A 22,784-nucleotide genomic window follows, 5' to 3' on the forward strand; every position below is an offset into this window, starting at 1 on the left:
GGACCCACCAGAGACAGGCTCCGTGGACCTCTCAACCATTTCCTGTTTTGTTATTGTGACTGCATCTCATTACATTTAATGGACATGTAGGCACAAATGTATTGTATAAAAATGTCTCAGGTGGTAACTTAATGGCTATGATTTCATTCTAGAAAAGTCCTCAAATCAGTTCTCATTAGGACACACTGAAAATCTGCTTTTGGGAAGTTCTCAGAGTAAGAAACAAAGCCATTCTGTCCTCTTTGAAAAGAAATACCTTACCACCTTGATTCTACATCAATTGTTTAGAAATATCATCAACTTAGTAAACACCTTTTCAGGAAAAAGAAAAGTAACATAAAACAAAACAAACCAGAGCACTGGCACTTGAACAGCCTCATCTCCATCAGACTGTGCACAGACGGAGTGACACGTCTGAGAGACCAGGCAGTGGGTCTCAGAGTTTCCTATGGGATTTTCTGGCTTTATCTTCTTCCACGCCAGTGACACTAAGCTTGCTATTATGCAACAACCTGCACTTGTGTACTTACTTTCCTTCTTTCTGAAATGCCTTTTCTCACTTCTTCCTCTCCTGTAATGTCTGTCCACCCCTACAAACCTCTATTTAAATGTCACCTGTGATGCCTGGAGGACACACTGCCTCTCCTGGGCCCCCCACAGCTCTCTGCACAGCTCTCTCTACAGGATGCACCACCCGCAGTCCCTGCGATGGTTCCTTCACACTGTCTCCAGCGTCAGATTGGACAAGAAGCCTTCCACACAACACAGAAGAGCTTTGGTGTGAAGAAGCGTGAGAGAAATGTGTGGCATCTCATGAGTTTACACAGTTGATCCCAGTTCTTACACGTTTTTACTGTTCTCTCCTACTTCTACTCTTCAGCCTGGTGCTCCTGACAGGCACTTCACTGAAGGGGTGAGCTTGTGACAGAGAATGTTTAGGGTCCGCCCTAGGCAGCCGGGAAGATGCCCCCAGGGCTCCCCCCAACCCCCGACAGGCTGGGCCTGGCGACACACCACAGCAAAGGTAGCAGAGGTCACTTCTGAGGTGAGGTCACAAAAGGTGGTGGTTTCCACCCCACTAGCTGGCTTTCTCCTGCGGGCCTTGATGAAGCCAGCTGCCATTCTGGAAAGGTCCCCGTGGCAGGAAGCTGAGGACAACCTAAAGTCAGCAGTCCGTGAGGGCTGACCCCATCAGTGACCTCGTACGTGGGCTTGGAAAGAAACCCTCCCTGGGGACACCTTGACCGCAGCCCCTCGAAAGAGCCTGAGACAGAGGGCTCGGTGCGCAGGTCCTGACCCTCGGGCCCTGGGGCGATACCGTGCTGCGGCGAGTGCCGACAGTGGGAGTTGTTTGTTATGAGGCAGGAGATGACTAAGACAATGCTACTGTCTTTGATGAAAGAACTTCAAGTAAAAGAAAGCCTCTTACATGGTGTCAGCGGTTATACGAAGGGAAGTGCCGATCGCTGAAACAGATGGCGACAGAGAGACTGTAGGTTGTAGCTCTGCAGACGGTGGAGGCTCTGCCTCACCCCAGAGGAGGCCAGGCTCTGAATCTGAGGAGGAAACCCATCCTGTGTGCAGACCTGGGACCTGAATGTGACACCACAGGGGCCCCAGGACTGGGAAGGGAGTAAGGCGCTGAGAGGAGGCGATGCCACCAGGAGGTCACACTCCCGCTGCGGGGCTGGAGAGCAGCACAGACAGAGACACAGTCCACTCTCTGGAGCACCCCAACAGCCAGGAGGCACGGGGTCGGGGGGTGGGGGGCACTTGCCCATGGCTCACTGGCTAAGCCAACAATCAAGGAAGGAAATGAAAAGCATCTGCTGAACTTGCGCTTCAACAATCCCGCCCTCCAAAGGTGTCTGTTGCTAAGACACCACTATTATTACACTCCTGGCATGTATAATCTTTTTATTCCTGTGTGAGTTTTCAGCTCTGTGCTTTTCATATAAATGCCTCAAACTGAAACTCAAATGATACATCCATTTGGGACGAAGGTGAATCAGGGCTTCCTAACTAACCGAGTCAGACCAGGTGAAGCTGGCTAATGAGGCCGCGCCCGCCATCTGGGCGCCCGGGTGAGCTTTCAGAGCCCAGCGTGGGGCCAGGGGCCAGGGGTGCTCTGACGATCACAGGCGGCTGGGCAGAGGTTGCAAACAGTATGACGGCTGCTCCGAGCTGCCGCACAAAGGCTGTGACCAGCCCAGGAACGGCGGCCTCGGGGCTGGCATGCCCACTCACCGACACACGCAGACAGCATGCGCCCTTCCCAAGCTTTTCATCTTTGGAAAGGCAGTTCGGCTCTGAGCCTTGGAGCTTGCTCCATTTTGGGCTGTCTGCTAATTGTATGCGTGCACATATGTGTTTCAGAAAAGAGATAAGCACGTTGGCTTGGCCTCCTCACTAACGCACAGACACGTCTCACTTCTGCTCTCTGCAAGTTTCTAAACGTGGCCTGCAGTTCTCCAAACATTAACTCTTCCTGGTAAACACAGTATATGTTCTTCTAGAGATGCTTCCTCGTTTATTTGGTTGTTTAAAAATAGCTCTTCAATTGGAGACTGTTGAGAATTAGGCTTGGGGTTGATTAATGATTGTGCATTGAGTCCCCTATACAGAATTTTATTGTTGTTAACAACAATTTGATCAATACATATGAGAGATGCCCTCTCAAAAAAAAAAATAGCTCTTCATCATGACGCCTGTGTGTCCTGGGGCTTGCTGTTTTAATTTGCTGTTGTGACCATGCTTGTGTTTCCAAATTTCTCAGTAATAAGCACACAGTGTCATAATATATAGTGAACTACAGGAGACAAATAAGGCACCTTTCAGCATTAGGGGCCATATTTAAAATTTTTTAACTGAAAGCTGTCTGATTTTCATGTTTTATGAAACACACTGCAAATTTTTCATATTTTGCAATGCTGATTGCAGGGAAAGAAAATTGACAGTGGTTGTTCATAAAAATGCAGAAGTCTTTCCCAACAGCCATGGCAACTAGTGGCCAGATGGTAAGGTTGTCTGCTCACTGCAATTTTACAGAAAAGACACCCACATAGAAGCAGCCAGGCTCACCGAACCTGCCCTGCTTGAGAGCTGACCAGACTCGCTAACTCCACAGAGCCCTGTCCCTGCTGCGGGGCCCGGATGCAGCTCCTGGCCCCAGGCCCCCAGTCGGGCCCTCGTGCCCAAGCCCGCCGAGAACCTCCCCAGTCCTGATGTCCTAGGAACTCCTACCAGAGTTTTCAGACTCACAGGAAATCACTATTTGGTAACACCAAGGTTTCTCTTTTTTTAAGCCCCTATTCACAGGGGCTTAAAATAAACAGTTGAATAAACAGTAACACGTTGATTCCAGCAAAGCTACTTATTCTTCAAAAACTAACAACTCAGCTGAAAAGTAACGAGACCAAGGGCCCAGTTGACAGGGTCCCAGGGCACCTCCAGAGGGCACCTTGTGTGCTCCTCATAGTGGCAACAGTGACTGCCATGTGCTCCGGCTCCTGTGCCAGGCGTCTTGCTGAAGAGGAAGTGCTACGGCGCTAGCGGGGACAACCTCGCTCGCTTGGGATTCCTCTGAGAATGCTGATAGGCGTATTTTCACCTCCTGTTCCTGATCACTGTTCTGATCTGGATTTCCTGTGGCCCCTACTTCCTCTGCCACTGTCCACAGTGCTCTTCCTTTCTATATACCAGCATTTACCATCTATATGCCAGCATTTATCATCTATATGCCAGCAATTACCATAGTACACACACAATGAATCATCTTCCTGTGTACTTGCAGTTTTGATATATCCACCCAGAGCTATTTTTAAATAACTGCTAATAAAGTTATTGTTCTGCCATACAATAAATTACCTACCTTAACTTAAACTCTTTTTAGAAGAATGCAGAATAATAAGGAATGATGTTATTCCTGCCCTTCCAAAGTCTCCTCCCTTCAAGCATTTTAGGTCAATAACTTGGTCTAGTACAGTTTGATGGGGCCTTAAAGCACCGAACACAGGGGCGGCTGTTTGGGGAAGCGCCGCACAGGAGCTACAACAGACTCAGCATCTTGGCCTCTGATGCAACCTTTCGTGCATGACAATAGTATCCAAGACTCTTTAAAATGCTAGGAAACCAATGGTAAAGAAGAAAGATGTGGAGAAAACTTAATTGTCATCATAAAACATCATAAAATTCACAAGTCTTTCTACACCATCATCAAACTGAACACGCCTGATGGTGACGATAAAAAGCCCAGCATGACCGTGTTAGAGAAAAGGGAGCGACTGAAACAAAAAGACCATAAACTAAGCACCTGGAGTGTTTAAGGCTATAGAAAGTTAAGTCCTTCCAGAAGGGGGACTCCGTGGGGAACACCAGCGGAGGTTCTTTTTTCAACAACAAAAATCGAGGATCTGGTGGAGTTCTTTGTGCTGGGACACGGTGGGGACCTCCCGTGGCACGTGACACGGACCAGAACCAGCTCAGAGGGCCCTGGAGCGTCAGCCATGGCCGGGTCCACAGCAGGCGTGCTGAGCAGGCATCAGGTGTCACTGAAGGGGCCCTATGACATCTCCTCTGCCCCCTGCTGCCCCCGCACATCCGCCACTGGAGAGCCCTCCCCGACGTCAAGCTGAGAGCAGATGCTCAGTAAGAGAAAGGAGAGGGGGCAGCGTGGGGGAGAGTGGGCCTCCCTGAGACGAGGTCCCTTCTGTGACCAAAGTCCAAAAAGAGGACGTCGGGCACCATACGAAGTGGGAGAAGGCCTCACTGTACGGGGCCTGCAGGAGAGCTGAAGAGCAAAGGGGAAGTTAGGAAGAAAGTGGGCATCGTGCAGTTTTGCCCAGGGGACCCCCACACAGAGCTCCCAGCTGACACCCTGGGGCAGAGCCCTTTGTGGTGGGGCTGCCTCTTACCGATGGCCTGTGCGGGACGAAGGTCAAACTTGGTTGGGAAGTAAGCAGAGAAAAGCTCCCAACTGGAAGGGTCCCAAAAAATTAGAATTCCTTTAAGAGGACAGCTAGTCCAATTACGCGGCTCCAGGGTGCTCAGCGGCAGCCCCGGCTCTGCCTGCCCGGTGACACTAGCGGCCCTTCTCCCCCAGCGGTGACAGACCACAGGGCCTCAGACACTGCCAGGCAGCCCCCGGGTGGGTGGGCGACACAGCCCTGCCGGGCAGCCTAGGGACCCGCTTCCCTCTCCAGCCGGCCGAGGCCCTCTCCCCGCTGCGCCGGCCTCCCCTCCCACTCCGGCACCTGCTCCCACTCTGCCTGGCAGCACAGCGCTGGGACGGTCCCGAGCTCCACACCAGAGAATCAGAACTCTGCTGCTTTAACTGTGATAGTCAGAGCAGAGAGACATCTCAGGGGGTCTGAAAGGAAGGTCTTTTCTCTCATATCTTTATCCTTTCATAATTCCAAAATTCTTAACTCTATCTTTGTTTCTAGAGATATTTTACTTTTTGATTATTGCACAGGACCAGTTTCAAGAAGAGATGCCCAGTAAGACCCACTTTATTACTTACATGAATAAATCAAGAAAGCCATTAGTCCAGATAAATAATCAAGAAACTCTGTTATGCATAAAAAGTAGGTCATTGCTGCAATCAGAAACCTGGACAAATGGGCTGCCGATGCCTTGGCTCACAGGACCCACGCCCTTCGTGTCTTCCCCTCCCTCCCCCTTTGCCCTCTGTCCCTTCTCCCCGGGCCTCCCTCCACTCCTTCTTGCCTCTTGCCCGCCCACCCACTACCCTTTCTTCTCCTTCCTTGCAGGGACACCCATGCCTCCCTCCAACAGAACAGGAAAGGATGTGAGGAGAGAGACGGCCAAGCACTAGCTAGGAGAGAAACACCCTCACTGGGAGATAGTTTATGAGTTTAGAGGGGCATAAACTGCTGCTTCACCCGTGCAAACGGTGCAACTGAGTCAACAGTGTGACTACGAGGGAGTCAGGGGCCCCAGAAACAGCGATTTATCTTCCTTCTCCTGGCTTCTGATGTCGCGGTATTACTACAAGGTCTGTAGGGGAAACAGTTGCTCTTAGAGTTAAAGCTAATGAACTGCAACAATCTATAAGAAAGGCAGTTTAATTACTGAATATTATAAATTGAATGATACATTTCTCCATAAAACAGGAGGCTTCCCCCCTCATTTATTTTTTGTATGTTTGCAAATTAAACAAAGAGTAAATAATACATGAACTAAGGATGAGGAGGCTTATCTTCCGGCACCCTTCTGCCTCCCACTAACTGCATCATCAGAGTAAAAGGCAACAAACCTCTCAGAACCTGTTTCCCCATTAGTAAAAGTTAGGAGACTGGACTATATTATCTTTAAGAATTCTTCCACTTCCAAAACTATATGATCATGGGGAAGATACAACCCAAGATACCACTTATCTAAAACTGAAAGAAAAAGTGCAATTCCAGCGACCGTGGAAGGTAATTCCTCTGTGGCATACATAATTTCCAAGCTGGAGCTACAGGGTTATAAAAGCAGAAGAGGCTTCCTTGACTGATCAAAGCTCTTGACTATAAAGTAGCAGGTATTGTCTGGGATTCTTTTTTAAATGAGAGCGTCCAGGATTGGTTCTCGGATGGGTAAGTCAGCTTGAGGGTCTGCTGGGTGCCGTGCGGTGAGCATCAGGAGGGTGACATAGCAGGGCCTCTTCAAGAGGAAAGAGGGGCGCGGGAGCAAAACGAATTCAGAGCTGCAAGAGCTCAGCCACAGATCTGGGCAGAGGCTCTGCAGGCGTCCTGGCATCTATCCGAAGGACTACTGCTGCAAATACTTAGGGTTTTGCTTGTGAAATTCAAAGAAATCCCAACCTTTGTCAGAGAAAGTGAGTCCTACCCTGGTCTTCCAGGGAGCCTCGCGGTCACCAGCCACGGGCGAACCCCCTGAGGAGGCGCAATTCCTTTATCAGGCTTTTGTACCCATGCTGATGTTGAAGTGGGGATGGAGAGAGTCAAAGAGGGAGAATTTACACTTACATTTTCTTTATAGGAACGTGGAATATGTGCTGGCCCTTTAGAGTCTAACAGAGTGTCTGCCAGAGATCACCTGACTGTGGACTACAGAATAAAGCCCACTCACGCTCCAACGTGGTGTTTTTATGTTTCTTCTATTAAAAAAAAGGATCCCAAAGGAATGTCTTATTTTGCACCCACATTTCCTCAGTCCTCAAGCTATTCTAGCACCAACGTCTCTCACGCTCTATAGGTAGGACTGTGCAGAACACGAAGGGAGCAGGCCGTCTAACCCCAGGACCAAGCGCGGGCATTACTGACACTCAGGGCGCCCCTTCGCAGGCTCAGGGTGGCCCCGCAGGGCCTGTGGCCTCAACAAACACACATGAGTGAAGGAGGGCCCCTCAGCTGGCCTCCCAGAGGTGGGAGGGTGCTCAGTGTTCTCCGGCATATTCCCGAGTCCCAGCACTCCGGAAGCTGCTTCTGAAAGCCATCACCTTGTCTATGTCATTATTCCTGTGCCCAAAATCCACTGTCGTATACAGGAAATATTATTAGGGGTTGTTACTCAGATTTACCATAGAATTCATACAAGTTTTGAGGATTTGGCTCTTCAGTTTTTCTCTCCTGTCCTAACAGGGAACATAGAACTTCACCAGAGCGACGAGCATCCTTTCTTTAGAACAGATGCAGAATTAACCACCCAGTCACGGAGATAAACTTTTGCTTATGACTTGTTGTGTTGCAAGGCAGCATTTAAGGCATACTTCACTTCTCCCAATAACCAGAATGAAACTTAAAAGCACATCTAAGCACAGGAAGGCTTCATTTCCCCAACAGCCCTTGTTTACCTGTACACGAATAATCGTCGATCCTGATGTACCCGGTTTTGCAGACGCACATGAAGGACCCCGGGGTGTTGATGCACATCGTGTTCTCGCGGCAGTAATGGCGCCCTTCAGCGCACTCGTCGATGTCTGTGAAGAAAACGTGGGGCATGGAGGTCAACAGAGTGGCCAATATTCTAGAGTTTCTCTGTAATTTTCCTCTGTGGGAACAGGCCAATAGACTGATTAAAAGGCATTTTTAAATTACCCAAAGCCCATCCTTTAATAGGAATGTCTGATGTTCGAATGACAGAAACCATGAAAGTTCTTTTCCAACAGCTCCTGTCAGTGTTTCCCAGATGTCTGTGTACTCCGATCTGCATCATTCTAAGGATACTGGGAAACTGCCAGCGCCCTACCTACGTGTGCCGGATGAATCGATCAGAAAGCGTGGCTGAGCTCCCTTGGAGCCTCGGAAAGTTCAATCACTGAGCCCACCATGTATTATTTTTTGATTCACTGAATTTTCTGTATGCTTTGGGAGACCCTGTCAGAGGTAGATAAAATATTCAATATACACCAGAACTTGAATAACTTCACTTAAAGATATGAAAGTAATTACATGTAGCTTATTAGAGACACAAACTGAGCTGGCCCAGTAAGAGTCTGAACAGGGATGAAGTTACAAAACAGATCTGGTATAAATGAGAAGCTGTGAAGTGATAAGATCGTATTGAAGAATTTCCATAGTAATTCACATGCCAAGTTTCAAGCATAAAGACTTACAAATTCTAAGCCATAATAGGCACTAGTATTAACTAGAAAGAATGAATTTTGACAATAAAGCTGTCCTCATTTTACAGCGCCTCTCTGCACAGAAGGTAAAGTATGTCACAGGTGTCTATTCATTACATAACTGTTTATTAAGGACCTCGGTGCACTGAGCAGGAGAGAAGTCCGCCTTCTCAAATATCTGTGGAGACCCCTCACGGTAGCACTGTCCTCATTTGTATTTTCCTGAGAAAAGGATCAATCACAGGAGATAGCCAGGCGACCCAACGCTACGTGAGTCACACGGTTCATAAAACCACAGCCCCGTCCACAGTCCGGAGACGGTCAAAGGAAGGAAGTGACATGACCTCAGGAACCTGTGTTTCATGGTTACAGGGCTCTTGGCAATCTTCTGAGCTGGCTACTTATTTTACAGTGGAAAAGCTGGCCTAGAAAGACTCAATTTCCTATTCAACTTTGAACTGAAAGTCACCTCAATAAATTACAAACCTCTGAGCACACAAACCCCTCCCACTTGGGCCCCATTTTCTGGGCTTTCTACCGTAGGACCTCACTGCTCTTCCCTCAAGGTGCTGTGGCCACACGAGCTCCTGGTCCTTCCTTGGGGGGTACTGTGCCCCCCACACCTTGTGCCTTCGCATATGCTGTTCCATCTACCCTTCCTCTCCCCATGACCACCCCAGGGGGTCTTGTCTACCTGTGGTTTGTGCCTCGACAGTCTGTGTGAGTGTCTCTCTGTGAAAACCCCCAGTAAAGCACTGCCTGTTCCCCGGGAACTCTGTAATGTTTCCACTCTAGAGTCACCACCGTAGCTTTACTAATTTTTGTAAGCTTCTCCCCAGTAAGCCATATATGCTCTTCAAGAGTAGCGATCGTCTATTCATGTTTCTTAACTCTGGCTGCACATTTTATTTGACTGGGATGTTTTCAAAACATTGGTTCCTGGGCCAACTCACAACCCCCCACTGCAATTCTGATTTTATTGTCTGTGGTGGGACACGGACAACGATTTTTTGTTCAATCTTCTCCATACTGAGTCCAATGCAGAAATCAGCAACACCTCAATGAAGAGCCAAGTAGTGAACATTTTGGGCTTTGGGGGTCATGGCATCTCTGCTGCAACTCTGACCCTGTTGTTCTAACAGGGGAGCCACACAGTAAGTACTGAAGTAGCCTTGCCATGTTCCAATAAAACTTTATTGACAAGAACAGACAGGTGGTGAATCGGACCTGGCCTGCACACCACGGTTAGATGACCTGGCCTGACGCACAGCCAGGGTTGAGAATCACCGAGCATACAACTCATTTTTGTTCTACAATACCTTGTACTGTGTCCAGGACACTATGGGGTCTGTCTTTCCTGAGGGTCTCAGCCCTGGGCAGGTTCACTATGGACTCAGTGAGACCAAGGAATGACGAGGGAGCCTTCTTGGGGTAAAAGGGTTTATACCCAGCTTTTTACCCCTGGTGGTAGTTTGAGCACTGGAATCACGCTGCACCCCGTAGTCTGCAGGTCTGCCATCGTCCTTCATGTCCGCCTCCACCCAGAGCACTGGGCAGGGCCCTTTACACAGGGACTCAGTCAGCAGCAGCTCATTGCCTCCGGGTGCAGGAGCAGCGGCCCAGCAGCATGCCAGTTACATCATCAGGTAGTTTAGTGTCAGGTGAGGATTCTGCCCTCAGAAACTTCCATTTTCCCCACAGGGTCAATAAATGCTACAGAAAGAATGAATAAATGCTTCAAGGTTGGTTCAAGGAAGACCTAAGAGGGGCTCTCAGCATCTCTAACTTCTAGTCTAACATCTTCTCGTGACACCATGCTACTGCTAAATGCTGAGTCGGAAATCAAACTCTAAATGCCCTGAGGGCTGCGATGAAAACTCATTTGCTCCCGAGGTCTTGAGATTAGAGCAGGGATCACACGGGATCCCTGGACTTGAGCCCATCCCCCCTGAGCAGGTGCCGTGGAGAAGCGAAGTTACTGAAGGCAGTCGCAGGGCGCCCAGGCATAAGCTCCCCAGCCGGAGGGATGGCGGCCACGCAGCCCACGCACACAAGGCCGTGAGATCCTGCCTTTCAGGACAAGAAAGCCACAGTAACAAACACATGGGGACGGAGACATCCTGGCTGTGGGAGGGAAGAGCGGCCGCCTGCGTTGTGCCATCCCCTCCACAGGAGGGTGGTTCCCAGGGAGAGACCATTGCTCCTGGTGGGCCAGAAAGCAGCTTCGATGCCCAGACTGTGACGGAGCGCAGCTGGGGCATCGATGACTGGAACACGCCTCCCTCCAAACAGCGACCTGGGGGAGGCGGCCGCCCCGGCAGGCAGAGCTTCCCGAGCCGGCAGGTGCACCCAGGCCCTCCCAAGAACACCTAAGGAGTAGGAACTCCGAGAGGGCTAGTGCTCCCTGGCAAGAAACGGGGAGAAGAGATGGTGAATTAGGGTGATTTCTGTTCATGAGACCTTATGTGCAGCCACAGTTATTAGATAATCTGGTTTATAAGACAAATAAGGAAGCTTTGTGAAAGGTAAGTTGGCCTTCTAAATACTGTCTCTACCAGCTGCCTGTAGCTTGGTCTACATCGCCGACTGCTGGTGTCATCAGCCCACCCAATTTTCTTTTGTACATGTTCCCCTTTTAAGCTTTCACGTCATCTGAGAAAACACAATGTCATGTCATAAAGCAGAAACAAGAAGCTTATTTAATGTGGAGCCTTTTAGGAACTTGAACAACGTGGATCACATGCTGGATTAATGACCAAGAGCTATGACGCATCCGGCCTACTTCCCGGAGCTGCCGTGCGAAAGGAACACACCCAGTACCAAAACCATCACCCCGACACCATGCGCTGACCTGCCAATCACCTTTTTACATTTCTCATTTTCCATATTCAGAAAAGGAAGAGTCTCGTTTACATACTATAACTGCAAAGCTACAGAAAAGCCATTTCCATTTCCACGTGCAGACACTCATGGGCACAAAAACAGCACAACTCAGAGGAACCTGGTGGAAGACCACGTGCAAAGTTAGTCCAGGGTGTGTTTTCATTCTGAATCCCCATTCAAAAACTTAACGTCAAATTCTCACGACTCAGTTCAACTCTCCACCCACCTGCTGAAGGCTCCCTATGCCCAGGTCCCCTCCCCGCACTCTCAGGCCTGTGACAGCCCCTGGGGTGGAGCCCCGGCCACAGGCAGATGGGGCCAGGACGGAGGTGTCGGCGTGGCTTTCAATTAAGCAGAGAGCTGCCTCTGAAAACAGCATCCTGCCCAGCAGAAGCATTCCAACAGGGGCTGGACATGCTGCAGAGTCACACAAAGGATGCCTTCCTGGACCATGTGGCTTTTCACATCCCTTCCAAAACTTATTACCAGAGAGCAAAAGCCTAGCCCTGCCTTAGAGACTTCCACTGAGGAATGGGCAACGTCTTCACCCCCGTCAGGACCCTTCTGTGCTTTCAGAAGGCACTTTACAAACTAATGCCTCCAACGGAGGTTCACGGTGCCTTGGAAATGGGGTGTTACATGTCCAAATAAGTTTCAGGGCCATTTGTTACTATTCTTCCATGAACCCCTCCTTAAAATTCACTATGTACGTGAGTAAATGAAAAGACAACAAATGAAAAATGAAAAAGTGAGTAAATGAAAAGGAAACAAAGACAAATTTCAGTGGGTTCTTTACCACTTAAGTGATGCTGTTAGCAGATGCGCACTATGCAACAGGAACATACACAATGTGCATTCAGTAGGGGGCCACCAGCTTTTTTTTTTAACATAGGTCTTATTTGTCCTGAGTACCTATTAATGCAGCACATTTGGGAATTTATATTTGGTGAAACGATTTTATAACTCTCCCCTTGCCCAACCGGAGTAGTAAGGAAACCAAGAAGCCAGGATGTACTTGAACGGATAACACCATGTGATCCTATATGTTAAGAGCCCCCCACATGCCCCCAAAGTAAAGCAAGCACTCACTATGAGGACAGGCATTGAGGGGAGGCAGAGACTACGGGCAGGGCGACGGGGCACTCGTGCCGTGGCACAGCATGAGGTGGATGTGGGGGTAGGTTTGACGTGACAGACTGGCACAAAGCTGGCGGTGCTGCCACAGAAGTTCCCTGCCCGACAGAGATGTTCAAAGGTGAGCAGGAGCACAGTGGAGATTCAAGTCTGGCGTAGGCAGTGCCAGCAGTGGGAAGCAAAAGGCTGGGGGACAATGGATTTTCCGCTGGATTGGAGTTTGTGCGGCCAAAAAGGGAACTAGAGCTCCGGACTGGACACACCTTGTGAATGTACAAAATGCCCGACGGGAGAAAGGGACCCTCTTGGCTGTGACATAAAGATATTAAAGCATCTAGAAGGAGGGGGTGGGAAGGTGGCATCCAAAAATAAATCTCACGGGAGGTGGTAAGCTGGTGTGACTGCGGACTTGATAAGAGAGGTACAAGCCAGTGAGGATGTTCATGAACTAATGACAGTCTGAAACTGAGGCGGCTACCAAATCTGAAGTAACTCCCACCCCTGTTTCTCCATATTGCTTATGAGTGTCTGAAAGTACTCTATTAAATTGTTAGTAATATCTGTTATCTTTTCTATTGGAATATAAGATTCAAAAGGGTACAAACTGTTCTAGAACAACGGCTGGCCTTCATGAATGACTCTGAACCCTTTTCATCTGGAAGGAGAGAGGACAGGAATCCTTGTTCACAATTGTCTGACCGCAGCTAGACTGGGCAGAGTGGACCCTTGTCTTCCCAGGGCTCTGCCCAGGCATTCGGGGCACTTGGGCTTTTCCCACCGACAGTGAGCTGTCAGTTCGCACCGCGGGAGAACACCGTGGTGGGGATGAACAAGCCTGCATTCTAGGCTTTGGTTCTAGGAGAAACCTGACAGGCATCTCCTCTCTCTGAACCTTAGTTTCATCATCTATAAAAATAAGGGCCGGAGGTCTCTAAGGCATCACCAGCCTCCACACCTCACAGTTCTAACGGGCAGAACACAATTCTGCAGGATTTTGTAGCACACACTCATCCTTCACCAGATTCAAGAAGCGGAAGAAAACTGTGCGTCTGCTACTTGAACAAGTTCTCTTGCTCTGGGATAATTCAAGCTGCCTTATTTTAGAAACAGGAATTTGTAAATTTATAAATTCCTTTTTATCCTATCTGCAAGCAGAGGCTTTGTAATTATTCAGAATCACAGACTTTCAGACCTCAAAGGAGTTTTAGAAACCATCTAACTCAACCGCAGTTACTTCTAGCTAAAGAAATGGAGGCACAGAGCGGCCAGAGACACAGGTGTGGAAAGGATGGGGTCATGAAACCTTTGTGAGCACATCAGAAAATGTGGACCTCATCCTATATGGAATGGAAAAAGCTTTGGGAGAGGAATAATTGAATCAGATTTGTGTTTTTGAAAGATTCCCCAGGCACAAATTTACACAGTTAATGAGTGGCAATCATAACAGAAACACTGTTTCCAAACCCCAGGACCCGAAATTAAGGTTCCCTTTGGCCTAACAACTAAGTCCCCAGGCTAACTTCAGAGCAGCGGGCGCTGGGCCATGCTGCCCCCCTGCTGTGTGCTGGCACCACAGCCCAGCAGCCCCGGCGCACGCCCTGTGTGTCACTGATGCTGTGTTTTAAAAGTCTGGTGCACTTCTAGGTTGCAGCGATTATCTCCATTTTGTCCCGTAAAAGGATTATATTAGCATGTTAATGAACACTAATGCCTTCTTGCTCAGCCAATAAAATCATAAAGTTATGCAGCTCAATGGCAAGGACTCCACATATTGAAGAAAAATGCAAATCGTTAGGGGCTGTTGCTAAGTCTCTGCCCACCAGCTGTGAGAAACTGGCTCAGCAAAGTAGACCAAGGAGAAGCCTGGTAATTCGCAAACCAGGGAGGAGACAGGTCCTGAGAAATGCGAATCTGGAAAGAAACTTGAGAGTAACATTTGGGAAGATAAGAGCATTTTTAAAAATAAAAAATTTGTAAGTATAAATAGGCTGCTCAGTGGAAAAATCAGTAAAGAATAAATGAAAAATGTCATTTACAAACAGACTAACATTTAAGAGAACTGCCAGCAATCATGTTTTAAAGTCAGTGATATTAATGAGCTTGTTTACCAAGTATTACTTTTTATGTATTAAAAATGATATCTTTCATATGCTAATGGACATGATTTTTCAACATCTCAGAATGATAGCCATACATTTCCTTCTTTCATTTTTTAAAATTCATTCACTGTAAACTGTATGACACATTCTTCAAGAGCAACAGCTCCAGCATTATATCAGTTTTCTTGCTACTCTGTAGAATATATTTTTCCTAACTTTGGGATTCCTGAATTAAAGCTATATATACATGGGGAGGGAGAGAGAGGGAGATATGTAGTAGGAAAACTTTGAGACAGGGTGGAGAGTGGATCATAAGCTAATACCTACGGGGAAAGATAAGATAATCTGGAACACTAAGGGGCAGAGGAAGCAAAGGCATGACTAGTTGATCCATGTAAGTAATATTTGTTGAATTTCTATCATATCAAGGAATTAGCCTTGACACCAAAGGCCCAGCCTTGATCAAGACAGGCATAGTATCTGTCTTTGCAGAGCTTATGGTCTATCTGACGAGAGACAAATAATGATTTTTTTAAATGTTATGAGAGTTTTATAAGAACAGTGCCACCTGGGAAAAAGAGCAAGGGCTCCAAATCCAGTCTCCCAGGCAAGGCAATGCCTCCAGGGGGATGTGACACCTGAGCACAGGACCGAAGGAGACACAAGCTGGCCAAGTGAAGTGGCAAAGAGGAGGGCTTTTCAAGCAAGGGCATTTTGTGCAAATGCTGCAGGCAAGAGGAGTTGATACGGTCCAAGAAAACAAGTCAGTGTGGCCAGTGAAGTCAGCAGGCGCTATTTCATGCAGAGCTCCTACAAGCCACGTGAAACCATTGGATGTTACCCTGTGATCAGTGGTAACCCATGAAAAGCTTTTAAATTAATTTTTAATGTATCCCATGTGCAGATAGTATAAAATGTAAAGATACAGTGGAGTGCACAATATAGTAAGTCTGACCCTCGGCCACTCAGTTCCCCTCTCCTAATCCCCGAGACAACCTCTGTTAGCAATTTCTTGTGCAACCTCCCACAAACGCTCTGAGCTCACGGAAGCACAATGCATCGCGGGTGGTGTGTGCTTCTCCTCTGAAGGGTGTTAAGCAGGGGAATGAGATGACATCAGTTGCTAAGCAAGCTCTTTTTCCTGCAAGGATGGATAAGAGCATGGGTTACAGAAGGGAAAGTCCAGAAGCAGGGAGAAGCTTACCTTGTTTGGGTTCCTGTCTGGGACGGTGTGTCCTGGCAGAGTATGGAGAGAACAGGGTGGGTTAGGGTATGCGTTAGGCTCTAACCCTGACTGCACTCCGGGACTGACCAGATGCCTGGATGCCTGCAGATGGAGGAGGGAAGCTCTCAGGGATAATGTCTCCTTTTTTAACTGGGTGGCTCTGTACTGGAGGGAACTGGGGGAGTGCCCTTGGGTGACAGAGAAGTGTGGCTTTGGATGTGTTGAATTTGAGATGCTTATGACATATCAGAGGAGAAAGTCCAAGAGGCAGCAAGACGTGCGCTGGAGCCCAGGATGGGGAGCCCTGCAAGGAGATGCTAAGCAGAGCATGTGTGAGACACATCGCCCAGGGAGAGGGGCAGAAAGAAGAGAAACTTCAGATGGAGCCCTGGGGTGCCATCACTGGAGGGGCAAGTGAAGAAAGGTGACAGAGGAGCACTGCTCGGAGAAGGAGCAGCAGCGCCAGGCGCGTGCGGGAGGCAGGCGAGCGGCAGAATGGCAGTTGGCTGTCACCCCCTCTTCACGTGGGGCAACCCCTACCTCCCCAAGACAGAAGTCACCCCAGTGCTCGGGACAGCCAGTGTGCAGGCCTGTAACCCAGGACCGCCACCGGGGCACTCGTGCAAAAGCTTCGATGTGGAAGAGAGCCCGTGACTCAGAAAGGGAGCCGGTCTTCTGAGTAGCTGGAGGGGCGCTCAGCACGGGGGGCGGCAGTGCGGGGCTTCTGAGCCCAGGCCTGGGCGCCGGTGATGAGCACGCAATGCCTGCGTGAGCTGTGCTGCTGACACCGGCAGGCGGAGGCACTGAGCTGGCACGTGGGGCAGGGCTGGTCTGGGCCGAACATCAGCTAACCGGTCCTCCCGCATGTATTGTGAACTGCCTAACAACCTTCAATATCTCTTTCTGCTTAAACTACCAGAGATTCCGTCGTTTGCCACTGATCTCTGATCAGTACAATATAGTATCATGAAGACAGGTAAGTAAGTGTTTGAAAGAGGGAGTGATCAATAGAATTAACTGCTGCCTAAAGGTCAAGTAAGATACAAGCTGAAAGGTGAAAGGTGTCTGACTTAACAACGTAGAAGTTATCCGTGACCTTGGGATAATAGGTGGAAACTCTAGACTGAAGAGGGTTAAGGAGAGAGTCTGACACTGAAATGGAAACAGTGAAAACAGACCACACCTGTAAGAAATGTGGCTGTGAAGGGGACAAGGGGCAATGACACCAAAGCCAGAAGGGCACGTGGGACCCAGGAGAAACCTGAGCATATTTAAATGCTGGCAGGAAGGGGCAAACAGAAGGAAGCTGAAAACTGGGTGTGGAGGATGATGGACGGAGCCGGTTTCCCGCAAAGACAGAAGAGATGAGCTCAGCGCCCACACGGACCCACTGCTCCCAGGAGGCGGGCTAGCCATCCGCTGAGGACGGGGAGGATGAAGAAAGGGTGGGGGTGGGTGACGGCAGCAGGAGGTGAGGAAGGTCCTGATCCACGTGGATCAGCGGTAAAGAAGTTACCTGCTGAGCACAAGCGAACGCAGTCAGAGGTCTGCAGGGTCAGCTCTGAAATCTTCACAGGAAGGGAGAGGAAATGGGGCTGATGTGCAGTGACAGGCCAAGCGAGTGCAGCCCAGCGAGGGCTGCCCACCGCACACGTCTGCCACTTACACCTGCACACACACTGTTCCCCAGCGCCTGTGCAGATGCGTCACATGTTAATTCTCATAGTAACGCTGGCAGCCTGGGGAGAAGAGAGTTACCTCCAGCCCCTTTCCACAGCCGAGGGCTGTCCAAAGCCTAGAGGTTTCCCAGATGACTGCTGTCAGTCAGTGGTTGGCAAATCTAGAGGAAAAGCACTCCGTTCAACCCACTGTTCCTCAACAGGCTGGTCCCTATCTTTGCAGTCTAATCTATTACCACTCCTGGATTTAAGCCTCCTGTTGCAGACAAACTCTAAATTAGCATTTTAAAATATTACAAATTATTTAAATAACTATGTATATTTTGCCAAAAACAAGGGTTTCAGTTGCTGCAACATCTCAATTGCTGCGCACCCAGGGTCCCCACACCACTGCCTGCGTGGAAGGCCTGAGCCACGCCAACTTCCAGCCGTCCATCCTGACGAGCTGAACTTGACGATCCTCGCCGATGCTGGCATTCATCAAGAGGCCTCACCTCACAACAACCCAATTTACACCAACACATTCTGCCACTTCAGTCCCCTGTCCTTGCCATCACATTCCTATTGGAGGACGCAATAATTTGTAAAACGTCTGCTTGGGAGAGCTTTCTTCCTATTAAAGAAAAATTACTTGGAGGAAATTTAAAATGGAATAGAAAGTAAAAAATGAAAATGTATTTATGTATTATTAAAATCCCTGGGACATACTTTTGTATCGTGCCAATGAATAAGAGAGGTAACTCACAACCATCATATCCGCATCTCTCCGATGCTTCCTGTGCACTAAAGGGGACCCCAGCTTTCCAGCGTGTCTGGACACGAGGCCCTTTGTGCTCAGCACAGCCATTTGCTCTGAAAGAGCCATTTGCCCAGAAGGCTAAGCCCTTCTCCACCACAGAACCCAAATTTCTCTGTCACATCCTTTGCAGTTGGGCCTAATTGCTTCCCCCAATCCACAGCTATTGTTGTCTGCTAAAAACATATACCTATTTCTATCCATATTAATAGGGAAACTAACATTTGCTCTCACGTCTGTTGCTTTGACCACATTATGTCATTTTTCTTCACAGCAGCTTATATTTTCACAATATATCCCAAGCCTCATCTCAGGATCACCGAAGAGCTAGATTTATCCGTGAAATCCTTGGGTGCTTCTGGCCGCACTGTTTCCCTCCACAGACTGTGCCAGAACTTCCATCTCTGACCTCCAAGCCTGCCGGTACTGCCCTTGATGTCACATTGATCTTATTTTATACTACAGTCAGTCCTTCTTTTTGAAAACTACTGAATACATAAAAGAAGAGAATTGTAGAAAGAATGCTAATAGTTGTGTTTTATCTCAATTTGTTCATTGACTACAACACTTTCAACCAATATAACTAGACCATATGACTTGGATTTCTTGGAAGGCAAGAGAGACTGATACTTATAACCTAATCCCCACATTACACCTGCCTTTGAATTTAATGGAGCTGCAAAAAGACTGTTTCCATCAGTTACATATTTTAAAATTATTCATGACGTAATGCCCCATATATCACTTCAAATGGACTCTATTCCAGAGAAAAGGTTCTTTTTGAAAAAATAATTTTAATTTATCTAATAAAAAAATAATAATGAATTGCTGCTTCACATAAGATACCAGCAAACAATTTAAAATGAACTGCTTAATTCTAAGTAATTCTTCTAATATTAATAAACAAGTACATGCCTATGTAACTATCAAGTGTGTTAACCTTTAGTCATTGACAGGAAAATAACATGAATTCCCATGGTTACATTTAAAGTCTTATCATATAATTTGCAAAATGAGGATTTATTATACATATTCTATACCCAAGAACTAGTTATCCAGACCAGAAGGGAATTTGGCATAAAGTGGCTTGGTTCTGGATATAGCCCATGGTAACTTAGTTACTGAAGTACCTAAAAATCTCATTATAATTGGTTTAAAATGTAAGACAATATCATCATATGGACTCTAAGAGTATTTTTGCCCCAAGTTTCCAATAAACACTGTAATATCTTTGTTCCAAAAATAAATTCATATTGCATGAATTGACTGACACACTGGTAGTCAGAAAATATATGTGAAAACACACAAGTTTAATGATAAACTTTTACTAGGGACTTATTTTTCTGGAAGGCCTTTTCCCATACTTAATCTTATTTGACTTCTACTTCCCCAACAACCACATGAGACAAATTCTTCCCATTTAATAGGTGAGGAGACTGAGGCTCAGAGGTATTAGGTAATTTGTTTATGTTTCCACAGTTAGTAACTATCAGAGGTAAGAATTAAAGTCTTCTTCTGTGATGTTCTTTCCATAACATCAGAACTGCCTCCAATTGTCAAAAATGGAAAGATTTTGATTTGATCCATATAAACATTTTACATTTATGTGTCTGTTAAATCCCCAAAACTTTTGACATATATTTTAAAAAAATAATTACTGCATATATTAAACCTGCAAACCCATCCAGGTACCAGAATGACACTTCATGCAAAAGGAGTGTGTACAAAATAAGCATTTGTTCTGACTCGCTTTTCAGCATTAACACAATCGACTAGTAAAAAGGTGACAAAATTATAAATACTTGTTTAAGATTGACAGGCAGTAAACCTTTCTATCATATTACAAAGAAATGCAAAGATAAGCAATTTGGTGAGAATAGTGGGCCAAAGAAACTTCAAATCATACCAGAAACTCAGTCATGTCACAAGCTATGGGTGCAGATTCCCTTGGCTGCTGCTAAATCTGTGGCCTCCCTTCAATTAATCTTCCCAGTGAATGCTGAGCGTACCTGAGTGACCTATCGGTGCAGGCATAAATCACACATACTGACACTGCCTGCCACCCCGCTCCCAGACATCCTCTGGGCCTTTCCCATGCCCCAAGTCTCTCCCAGAGCCTGTACACTTCCCTGTGCCCCTACTTCATTCCTCTAAAAGAAGCTTCCATCCCCAAAGCTACAAAGCTCTTGAGACCTCTTGCAGCATCTTCTTCAGTCTTCAGAGAATGCTTAGGGCTGCTCAAGAATGGAAAAAATATTGTTTCGGCCTCTGGGGCCTAGGCCCATAGTAGCCTTGTTTCCATCCTAAATGTAAGAGTGCATCCCCTCCCCCCTCATCACATGGTATCTCTCCCACCATTCAGTGTTAAAACAAGTCCATAAACCTTGTACATAATTCTCTCCATCTCTGGTATAAAACCGAAAGCCAACAAGAGAATCTAACGGAACAGACAGACACTGGGGGAGGCACCACACCCCCACACAGCCTGGCCCTGTTCTTCACTCAGCTGAAACCAGCAGTTCTCAGTGGGGGGCAATTCTGCCCTCCAGGAATGTGGCCACATCTGGACATTTCCAGTCTTGACAACTGCAAGGGGGGCCTGGCACAGGTGCAGATGCCGGGGATGCCGCTAACACCCTAAAATGCCCAGGCCACCCCGTTACCACAGGGAGTGATCCAGTGCCAAGCTGCAAGAGTGGAGAGGCTGGGTAACCCTGCATCGGCGAGCATGGCTGTGACACAGAAACGCGCGCCCGCACGGGCTCATCGGCTCACCTTCCCAGCACAAGCACACTCAGCGGAGATTCCAGGACAATAACGACTTCTGAAATCCATCCTTACAAGGGCATCGATTAATCAGAATTCATCTGGGCTAGTCCTTTTCAAACTTTAACATGCATAAGAACCAGCTGGGAAGCTGTGAAAATGCAGATTTTTGAGACCCGACCCTGACCCACCTAAGCAGAATGCAGGCGGCATTTTAACAAGCACCGCAGGTGGCTCCCGCGCAGCTTGGATCCCACTCTAGGAAACCAGGCCTAAGAAACCAAACTGGTGAAAATAATTGAGGCCATGAGACTGTACTCTCTCCAGTGGGTACATGGCTGAGAAACAGGGGGCAGCTCCCAAATCATCATGGCGACACACTCTCTGCCGTGAACCAGGCTCTTCAGACCTCCACGTGGGCAGAGAACCCCGGGACGTCTCGTCCACGTGCTGGTTCTGACCCGTGGGTCTGAGATCAAGCGTGGGATTCTGCATTCCACCAGCTCCCAGGTGGCAGCCTGTTGGCTGGTCTTTGTGCCACCACGCTGAGGACTCAGGTCCTAAAAAATAACTGCCAAAAAGTATAAAGACATGACTGCTTGTATGAACAAAGCACAAAACCATTAACTGTGACTCTCCTTCGACTTGCATTTGGAAAACGGGCATGGACTTCAACTGGGACCTCCACAGAGAGTCATCTGCATGAGAGCGGGGACTTCGTCGGTGTTGCTCATGGCCATATGACCAGCACCCTTCAAGGCCTGGCACACAGTAGGAGTTCAACAAATACCGCGAACAAACAAATGCTGGTCTAAAGATTTTGTATGCCAAGTCTAGTGACAGAAGGAAATCGTAAAGATCCACCTCAGAGAGAAGTACGGTCCTTAGCCCTACGATACAGAGATGTGTCAGTGGCTCATGGCTGATTTATGATTTCTTCTCTGGATAGCACCCTCAGTGACCACGAACTCCAACAGACTTGAATATGAGTATTTTGTAGAGAAGTGCATTTCTGGGGCGGGGTGGGGGGAGTCGGCTGGCCATCACAGCCACACAACTACAGTGTTTTGTTTCAAAATATGGGTAGTACTGATTGCTTCTTCAATTTTCTTCCCATGAGAAACTATGCATGAGAAGGAATTCAGAGAGGTTTAACTTTTACTAGATACGATTTTTAAAAATGTAAAGTCTTCCTTTCATATCAGAGGAGATTTGGCTTAAAAAAATAATGCCCTTCCTCTGCTTTGGCATCTAAAGGAAGTTCATGAACGACTGGGAATCGCCTGAGTCAGAGAGAGCTGAAGTCCGAGGGCGCAGAGAGCAAACGGTGGATGAACCCAGACGAACCGCTAACGCACAGTTCAAATCTGGCTGCGAGGCTTGCTGGGGGCCTTCGGAGCCTTTGGGCTCGGACCGGAGCCGCGCCCCCGGGCCTCCAGGGCCTCCAGCCGTTGACTACAGCTCTTCTCAGCCTCATAACCACATGAGCCGATTCTTTTTAATCCATCTTTCTCTCTCTCTCTTTCTGTTTACCTATATATGTCTTATTGATTCTGTTTTCCTGGAGAACCCTGGTTGCTAGAGTAAGCTTGGTCTTTTTTTATTTAAGCAA

At 47.8% G+C, this 22,784-nt stretch overlaps 1 protein-coding gene across 2 annotated transcripts in view; it reads right to left on the bottom strand.

Moving 5' to 3' along the window:
- Positions 1-22,784, bottom strand: part of NELL2 (neural EGFL like 2) — a 265,794-nt gene that overhangs the window by 118,269 nt on the left and 124,741 nt on the right. For both annotated transcript variants that reach the window (XM_036889431.2, XM_036889429.2), the window contains exon 13: positions 7,820-7,945. In XM_036889431.2, coding sequence (XP_036745326.2) covers positions 7,820-7,945 — 126 coding nt within the window. The remainder of the gene's footprint in view (positions 1-7,819; positions 7,946-22,784) is intronic.

Source organism: Manis pentadactyla, chromosome 14 (assembly GCF_030020395.1).
Source record: "Manis pentadactyla isolate mManPen7 chromosome 14, mManPen7.hap1, whole genome shotgun sequence".
In the NCBI taxonomy this organism is placed as follows: Eukaryota; Metazoa; Chordata; class Mammalia; order Pholidota; family Manidae; genus Manis; species Manis pentadactyla.